General features: G+C 52.5%; 1 protein-coding gene across 1 annotated transcript; it reads left to right on the top strand.

Annotated features, from left to right (window-relative positions):
* Positions 1–4,101: 4,101 nt before the first annotated feature.
* On the top strand, positions 4,102–5,635 carry LOC136501142 (uncharacterized). The gene is made up of 2 exons (XM_066496635.1): positions 4,102–4,684; positions 4,826–5,635. The coding sequence occupies exons 1-2, from the start codon at positions 4,470–4,472 to the stop codon at positions 5,220–5,222; spliced, it is 612 nt and encodes a 203-aa protein (XP_066352732.1). The 5' UTR covers positions 4,102–4,469; the 3' UTR covers positions 5,223–5,635.
* Positions 5,636–9,642: the final 4,007 nt, after the last annotated feature.

Here is a 9,642-nt window from a genome sequence, read left to right as displayed (position 1 = left end):
CGCCATGCTGCTCCAGGGAGCGGAATACGTGCGGAATACGTCAGCAAATAGTAGCTTTTTCGTGTACTTCCGGCTTCCTCCTTGTGGCTATAAAAGGAGGTAGCCGGGGCCATTTCCAGGGGAGGCAGAAGGACGAACACACCGATAGAACTAGACACCTCTACGCTGCTTGAGAACAACGTCTCAAGCAGCCCGCAACACCCTCGCCGAGACCTGGGGCTATCCCCCCTCTCTCACCTAGCTTGTAACCCCCTACTACAAGCACTCCGGTGCAAGGAATACAAGATCGATCTCTCAGACTGGACGTAGGGCCTCGATTGCCCGAACCAGTATAAACCTTGTGTCTCTTTGCATCACCATCCGGGATTAGGGGCACGCAGCACAAATTCACTCGCCGGTTGAGGGACCCCCAGTTCCGAAACACCGACACCTTTCAAGAATTACATTATTCGGGCGAGTGCTATAAATTAGCAGGGCAGACCTGTCCGCAGGTCAATGATGCGCAGTTTCAGATTGTCTGCAGTATTTTCAGTACCGCTGCTGTCAATGAAGGTTGCAGCAGTAGCTATAGTACAGATTGGGCTGGCATGCCTTAGGCTGTGTTTAGTCGTAGGAATTTGGATTTTGGTATTACTGTAGCACGTTCGTTTTTATATGGCAAATAATGTTCAAACATGGACTAATTAGGCTCAAAACGTTCGTCTCGTAATTTCCCACCAAACTGTGCAATTAGTTTTTCTTTTCGTCTACATTTAATGCTCCATGCACGGACCGCAAACATTCGATGTGACAGGTACTGTAGCAACTTTTTGGAAGTTGGGGTGAAACTAAACAAGGGCTTAGGAGCAAAGAAAAAAAAACATTTGAGAGAAGTGTCTTCAGAAGAGTCTAGTCGTACTAAATATATTTTGCCGTTTGGTTATATAAAAAAACAGAGATGTACCCTTTGTCTAGAGGCCCCTCGTTAGCGGCATTTTATATATTCTTGAGAATCATTGAACACGTCATACATATCTTGGTCGATCTAATGTACAGAGGTACTCCAGATTTTGTGTCCTACTGTCTCAGAAAGAAAGAAAGAAAGAAAAAGGAAAAATAAAATAAAAATAGAATGCTTGGAAGACAATACAAAGCCGCGACAGCGAATCGGAGGGATGCGAACGCATGAGGAGCATGTGTAATGTTACTGTGCAGTTGACAAAATTGTAGGGCTAGTATAACGGGAAAATTGGTTTCATAGCATCGAAAGATCACCGTATCCGGAAAATACCATCGAAATTTTGTCGCTTCGCAAAATACCATTAAAAGAATGCGACGTTACCTGGATATAGCATTCTGTCGCGTTCAGAGCAAACTCCGTCGCCTCCGTCAAACTCCTCCGTTCTTCCTGAGGTGAGTGTGGCCGCTGCCTCTCCTCTAGGTGGGACCCGCTCCAACTGCTGCCGCTCTAGAGGAAGAGAGCCGAGTGGTCCTCCGTGCTGGCCGCACTCGGCTCCGGTGCGGGGAGCTCCGGGCAGCAGAGTGGCAGCGGGCAGGCCCTGGTGCCCGTGGCGGCGAGCTTAAGCGTCTGACTGCTGCGGGTGGAATCGCGGGCTGGTGCGGCGCAGCTCCGCGCGGAGGCATCTTTGGCAAGCCAGGGTGAGCGCGGCGGCACTGGAGTGTTCGGCGGCAGCATGCGAGGCAAGCACAGGCGCCGGGCTTGAGCTCTGAGCCCCCTAAGACTCCGCGATGTTTGGGTTGTGGGGCGTGCGTGCTCGCGTCGGTGCTGGACATGAAGAAGGCCTCGACGGGCTGCTTCATCGCCGAGAACCCCGGCACGACGGTGAGCATCTTCCACGGTGCCTTGACAGCGAACGCGATCGGCCTCGTCACGTAGCGCATCAGGCCGCTGTTGAGCCCCGACGCCATGCTGGACACGGTGAGCAACAGCTGCTTCACATACTCGCAGCCAACGGCATGTTTTTGCTCTTCATCGCCAGCGCCGTCCACCGGCTGCTCCTCGTTGTCGTAGCCGTCTTCGCGGCTACTGCCGTGGGCGACGGCCTCCGCCGCGCCGTCATGGCTTGGGCACAAGCAGATAGTAGAGCACCTCGAGCAGGTGTGCGTTCTTGCTGACTTCAATCGCGGGGAACGTGTCCACCATCTTGAACGGGCAGAGCTCCTTCATGAGCCTGGTGACCATCCGCGGGAGCAGCTCGCCGGCCTCGCCGGGGTACGCGCACTGGGGCTCGAGGATCCTACGGAGGAGGAAGAGCGGGACTTGGTTCTCGAGCATGAGCATGTCGCGGAGGATGAGGTTGTGCGCCGACTTCCTCCCGGCGAAGTCAACGAGGTGCTGCATCCTCGATGACACCCTCCGCAGAGCCTTGCCGTTGCCGTTGCCGTCGTCACCGGTCTGCTCTATCCCTCTGGAGCGGCAGCCGTTGGAGCAGGTCCCACCTGAGGAGAGGCAGCGGCTGCACTCAGCTTAGGAAGGACAAGGAGAGGAGCTTGACGGAGGCGGCGACGTTTGCACCAAACGTGACGGAATGCTATATCGAGGTGACATCGTATTCTTTGAATGGTATTTTACAGAGCAGCAAAGTTTTGATGGTATTTTCCGGATATGGCGATCTTTCAATGCTATGAAACCAATTTTCCCTAGTATAACTCGGTCGTCCGAGATTCCTAGGCTGCGTTGAAGGTTCGTTCAAGTATCTTATCTCGGGAGCCAATCAACGTGATTTCGTATGTTCCGTTCCATCCGGACGGACCGTACACGGACCGAGTCGTTCTCATTCGTTCCCGCTCCACGTTTCTTCATCATCATCCCCACTCTGTCGCTCGCTCCCTCACCCCCACACCGGTCCACCCGTGCTCCCTTCCTTCCTCCCTCTGTCCCTCCCACCTCCATGAGCTCTATGAGACCCTGCACTCCCTAGCAACCTAGCTCTCACTACTCTACCGGAGACGAAGACGACGGTGGTGGCTTCGACAGGTAGGTCGGTCCTTCTCTAGATCTGAGCCATCCTCCTCCTCCTCTGGATCTGAGTCCTCGCCCTCCACCACCTCCTCCTCCTCTGGATCTAAGCGACGCGGCGGTGGCTAGGGTTCCGGCGAGCTCTGAGGTCCTTCCCTCCTCCCCTCGGTGAGCTCGAAGGTGATGGGCAAGGGCTGGAGCAGCCTACACCTCAAAACCATCCCCTTGCTGTTCGTACGCCCTTGCTATTTCTCCGTGTTGCAATGGGTCTTTTGGGATATTGTAACAGATGATTTTTGAATGTTGTAGTAGGATTTTTGGGTTGTTGCAACAAATGATTTTCGAATGTTTCCATTTTTCATGTTTCATGGTTGACTTTGCGATGTTGCAGTGCTACTGTTTGCAGTGTTTTCCTAAACGCCAAACGGTAAACAGTTGGTCACCTACCGTTTAGCCATTATTTGGGCAAAACGTCCCATTAAACGGGCTAAACGGCCAATTAAACGGGGTAAAAGGGTGATTAAACGGAAACGGCGTACCACCGTGTAGCGTTTACACAGTGTTTAAACGGGTTAAACGGCCGTTTAGGTGAACAGTGACTGTTTGAGATATTGCAGTACATCATTTTTGTTGTTACAGTACATATTTGTTTTCATTTTCCATGTTTCATGGTTGATTTTGCGATGTTATAGTATTATTGTTTTCAATGTTGCAGTATATAATTTTTGATGTTGCAGTACATAATTTTCGTTGTTGCAGTACATATTTTTCGATATTGCAGTACATATTTTTATATTGCACTACATATTTTTACGATGTTACAGTATTTATATTCTGATGTTGCGCTACATATTTTTTTTCATATGTTTGTGATGTTGCACTTGAAGTGTTTCGTGCTCTGCGAGACAGGGGTGCGGTGGGGGGAACGGGGTGCGAGGACGGGCAGGTTCTATTCTATTTTGATACGCGGGGGGGAGGCGTGCGGGCTGGGAAGAGGAGATGCGTTCGTACGCAGCCCTCGCGCCGGACGTGCGGGCTCTAGGATGCCCACGGTCGGAAGGAAAAGCGATCACACTGGGCAGCAAAGCAGCTGCTGCACTGTATAGACGACGCATAGCAGTTGGACTTGCCGTGTAAAGCACCGCGACGTGGTTAACTCGGGACGGACGCAACGCAAAGCAAAGCGTCGGAATTGAACCGCAGCGACGAGTGAGGTCAGGCCAAGCGGCGGAAAGGACGATCAAACTCGCAGGGATCCGGCAGACGCGGTGGGTGACGTCCGGCCCGCGGCCCGCGGCACGCGGCACTCGGCAGACGCGGCGGGGAAGCAAGAACCAAGGAGGAGGAAAAACCACCGGTTCCTCCGCGCCCGCGGTTTCAGTTGCTTCCTTGCTCGCGGAAGGCACAACGGCAGAGAGAAGCCTCCTCCGTTCCGAAGCAACCGCTGTCCTCTCGCCTTCACCAAACCAAATCCCCCACACCACACCACAACAACCACTCTAGCCCGCCGATGGAGGCGGATCCGGCGGCGGACGAGAGGAGGAAGAACAAGGGCGGGCTGGAGTGGGAGCTGGAGCGCCACTACGACGACTTGGAGCGGGAGATGATGCTGATGGCCGCCGACCGGCCGCACAAGCAGCAGCGGCGGCACCGGCCCGATCTGCTCCAGAACTGCGACCTGCCCCCACCGGCCAAGCTCTTCGGCCCCGTCCCGACTCTGCACAGGTAACACACCGTCTCGAAATCCTTTCTCGCCCGTCGGGATTACAATTGCATTGCTCCACCTCAATCCGACCTTTCTGCTGCGCCCGCCTGCCCGTGTTTCGCTTTCGGTGTTTGATTGGATTGAATGAATTCATTCAAAAGGCTGGAGACCGCCGCCGCCGCCGCCGCCGCCAAGGACCACAAGGGCGACGTCGCCGACGAAGACCTGCTGCGGGCGCTGCGCCTGTCGCAGTCGCGCGCGCGGGAGGCGGAGGACAAGCTGGCAGCCGCGGGCGCCACCAACGTTGACCTCGCGGCGCTGCTCGTGCGGGACTCCGTCGCGCTGTCCGCGCACCGCCGCTGGGTCATGATGCTGGAGGCCGAGAACTCCCTGCTCCGAGGAAGACGAGGAGATGCGGATGCGGGCCCGGGCCCGGAACCGGAACCGGACCCGGACCCGGACCACGGCGCCGGCGGGGTGGCCGCGTGGTGGGTCGCGCTCGCCGTCTGCGTCGGCGTCGCCGGCGTCGGCCTCGCGCTCGGCAGGTTCCTCTGCTGAACTGTCAACAGCACGTCTCCCAGGTCATGGATGGATGGGTTTTGTAAAGAAAGCGGAAACCGCGAGTCGTCCTCATCCCAATTCCCACCACATAACACTTGATCGTCCTTCGCATCACATCACATTCATGTACTAGTTTCAATAGGAAAATGGAAATGTTACTAGGCCTCGTTTAGATTGTGAAAAAATTTCAATCCGATGAATAGTACCATTTTCGTCTTATTTGACAAATATTGTCCAATCGTAGACCAACTAGGCTCAAAAGATTCATCTCATGATTTCCAACTAAACTGTGTAATTAATTATTTTTTTTATCTACATTTAATACTCCATGCAAGCGACTAAAAATTGATGTGATGGAGAGAGAGTGAAAAAACTTGGAATTTGGGTGGCATCTAAACAAGGCCTTACAGCTTGGGTAAATATATGATATGATTACTCATTAGCATTCTCTTTGCTGCTGTAAAGTGTAAATCCAGGACCCGACGATGAGAAAAGGAAAGCATCAGCGGTGAGCGGCAAAGAAAAGAAGCGAGCCACCGTCGTGTGCTGCCCCTCCCTGCAATTCTGTAAATTCTGTGCTACAGTAACAGGATTCGTCTCGAAGCTTTGACGTATCCATCCCTGCACGCTTTCGGCTTTCCATGGAAATGAGAAGGAAAAGGAGAGGGGAAAAAATCTCATGGTCGGGATAGGCGTTGATGTTTTATTTGCATGTCTTAATTCACGTGTGTTGAGGTGGATTATAATAAAATTAAACTAAATTTTATTTCATTTCCTAATATATATAAATTGAAGCATACCTCCAACGAGTCGACCGGAGTACACAACCATCTGAATTTGATGCCTGCCTTGAGGTTCCGGCGATTCTGTGATAATTTTGGGTCACTTTCGAGTTTCGATTGCCTATTTGATCCCACCACAGGAATTGTCGCGCAATGATGTACGATGATTACGACTTTTCTCTGTACCTGTACGGTGCATAGTACTGACGCATCTGGGGTCCATTAGGTCCCAATCCTTTCATGGTGCTATAAGCTCAACATTTTCAATTTAACATTAAACATTTATGATATCAATAAGTATTATTATATTATTTATGAAATATACTTTTTATAATGTAAAACTTTGAAATCATAATCAAACTCTTTTTTAAATTTAACTAAGTTTATACAAAATATTATTAATATAAGCTTTTGGTGATCTTGTTCAAAACACCTTCACGCTGGCTTAGGCTCTATTTGACTGGCTGAAAAAACTATAGATACTGATTTATTATAAAAAACACACTATTATTTTATTGAGACGGTACCACTCGTAAGTCCAAGCTTCCTAACTCCGCTGGTCACCGGAAGAATAGGTCCACGTCCATGCAATTAAACCTTAGCGTGTACGGTACCTCCACTTCGGTGGGCACTGGAGGTTTCCAGTGTGTAAAAGCAATGTTGAGAGCTCCTCACTTTATTCTTTTTCAAATTGGTTAAGGGCCTGTTTAGTTCTCAAATTTTTTTGCACGGTATTTATTATATCGAATCTTGCGGCATATGTATGGAGTATTAAATGTAGACGAAAAAAAAACTAATTGCACAGTTAGGCGAGAAATCGCGAGACGAAACTTTCGAACCTAATTAGTCCATAATTAGACACTAATTATTAAATACAAACGAAAGTATTATAGTAGCCAAAACCAAAAATTTTTGCATCTAAACGCGCCCTAACTAGGGGTGGCAACGGAGCCGGCCAGGGCAAGGTGGATGATCAACGCATCCTCGAACCTGGGTCCCCGAAACCCGTCAGGTTAGGAGCAGTAGGTTCGTCTACTCGGCACATGTCGTGTGACTCCACTAGAGCAGCAAGCTAGCCAGACAGGGATCAGAAAGGGGAGGACAACAAGGAGCGCTGGGCGTTGAGCAGACGAGCAGGGTGCCGAACGCACGGAAGAATGGCAACGGAGAAAGAAGCTATGCGTACGTTATTGATAAAGTGTAATTTGTATTTGAGTTTTGAATGGCTTTGATGAGGTTTTCCCGCGCTGCCTGAGTCCACGGTCCACCCACGACGTCGCCCACGTCGTGCGCACACTCGGCAGACGCGCCTCGAGCGTTGGCAGTTCCACTGCCTGTAACCTGTCAGAGATCAACACGATTCAAATTGTTGGCTCCATTGTTCACTCTTTCATGGTATCAGCTGCTTAGGTCATTTCCCCTGTGCCGCCCTCCCCGCAACTACCGCCGTCGCGCCCGCGCCGCCGGCGTGCCGCTTTCCGCTGCTCCTCCCCGCGACGCCATCCTCTGTTCGACGCCGATCTCTCTGATGGCGACTCCTCTTCCTCCACTTCCTCTATCGATCGCGTCTCCTTCACCGAGACCGTCGTCCAGCCTCCCTCCATGACCGTGCTCTAGACGGTGAACATCAAGAACCACGTGCCCGTCGAGCTCGACATCACCGAGTCGAACTACACCGAGTGGCGATGCTTCTTCGACGCCTTCGTCGGCAAGTTCGGCATCGGCTCCTACCTTACTTCGTCACCCACCGCCGCCAACTGCCGTGATCCGGGCTGGGTCAAGGTCGACCAGTGCATCCTGAGCTGGATGTACAACACCGTGTCCAAGGACGTTCGCGCTATCGTGCGCATTTGTGGGGGGTACGACCCCGGATACCCATGGCAGACCATATGGGCTGCGCCCCCAGGGGCAGCCTAGCCCACGAGATGAAGCCTTGCGAGGCACGACTCTGCTCGGCGCCTCCCGCAAGATACTGAAAAGATATCCTGAAGATACTACGAGATCTGTTAGGATACATATGATCCCAAGATTCCGGTAATCTGTTATTACTTTCTGGTTATCTCTCAGATTTAACTGACTTGTAACCCTGCCCCCGGACTATATAAGGTGGGCAGGGATCCCTCTAAACTCACGTAATGTCATACGATAGCCAATACAAACCAACAGACCACAGGAGTAGGGTATTACGTCATACTGACGGCTTGAACATGTCTAACTCATGTGTCTCTATTGCCTTCTTGTTCTTGATTACACGTCTCTCTGCCGATCAATCTACCTTTGTGGGATACCCATCGGAGGACTGCCAACGATATTCTATCGGCAGTTGGTGCGCCAAATAGGGGTGTGTGTGCTGTTTCCTTATCGAACAAGATAGCTTTTTCCGTAGGCTCTTCGTCCCTCCCGTAGCCCGGCCAGATCTTCATGATCAGATTGATCTCATGGATCATCAACGCTGACGGAGTCGGAGAGCTCATCGAGCCGGTGCAGATCAATTCTGTACCGATCACCCCCAACACCTGCGACTGCAGATCTGATCTTAGAACCGCCTCCGAAGTCGCCTTCACCGACAACTCACCGCCCGCTTCCTCGCTACCAGAGGAGGTAGATCAACAACGACATCTAATCGCATCCATCGATCAGGTTGGTCAGAAGCTCGCCGATTGCCTCTCCATCGCCGAATCGGCTCTGGACACTCTGGTTCAGCGCTGACCACCCTCCGATCTAGATCTATTGGAGGCTGCTCAGGAAACTCCAAGGGTTACGGCCCTACCCTTCGGGTTCACCAATGTCGCCGCCGCTTACCAAGATGCCCTAAGGGGCAGATTCGCCGACCAGGCTAGAGATGTCCATCCTCCCGCCGACCAGATCGCTGACCAGCCTCTGCCGACCGTCAACATGCTGCACGTCGGCCGACGCCCCGGAGCGTCCCTCCAAACCATCCTGGAGGAGAATCTAGACTCCGAGTCCTAGGGCTCTACGGAGACCATCGCCGAAACTACCACCGAGCTACTTCCTCTCCCTCCTTTCCATGGCGGCGCAATCTTCAACGTCAGCGTCGACAGCCCCCCTCGGAACGGCGAAACCGAGGAGGAACGCGCCGCTCACGAGAACCGAAACGTCAACCATGCACAGCGCCGAGCAAATGAGGCTGCCCTTACGAGGGTCGAGCAGCAGCTTGACTTGCAAGGAAGGCCACTCTAGTGCAACCTCGACGACGAGTTTGTCCATGTTGACAGCCACGACATCTACAAGACTCCAAGCGCCAATCTGGCAGTGGCCGCCAACGAGCTCGCCCGGCTCCCGCAGACACCAGAGGTCGCCAAGGTCGCTGCCATGCTTAAAGCGGCGCACTGTCAGGTCAATGAGATCTGCCAGGATCAGAGACCTTCATGCTCCATAACCTCGATTCGTCGATCAGCCGCGCAAAGATCCGATCGCCACCTAAGTCGCTTCACTGACCAGCACCACGATGATAGGCAACCCCTCCAAGGCGTAGCTAGGGGCAACCGCATCGAACATCACCGCCAACACGACCAAGAGGTCGACCAGGACGTCCGAGTGCACCTCAATAATCTCTGAGATGCACGACGGCGTATCGACGAACGCCGCTTTGGTCACCATGAACAAGAAGTACG

Source organism: Miscanthus floridulus, chromosome 13 (assembly GCF_019320115.1).
Source record: "Miscanthus floridulus cultivar M001 chromosome 13, ASM1932011v1, whole genome shotgun sequence".
NCBI lineage: Eukaryota > Viridiplantae > Streptophyta > Magnoliopsida > Poales > Poaceae > Miscanthus > Miscanthus floridulus.
The sequence above is the reverse complement of the archived record's forward strand: the minus strand, read 5'-3'. Positions and strand labels throughout refer to the sequence as shown.

Excerpts from the sequence above, each read along its gene's own strand:
- LOC136501142 (XM_066496635.1), top strand. The coding sequence starts at position 4,470 with ATGGAGGCGGATCCGGCGGCGGACGAGAGGAGGAAGAACAAGGGCGGG. Across the intron at positions 4,685-4,825 it reads CCCGTCCCGACTCTGCACAG|GCTGGAGACCGCCGCCGCCG; the intron begins GTAACACACCGT and ends TTCATTCAAAAG.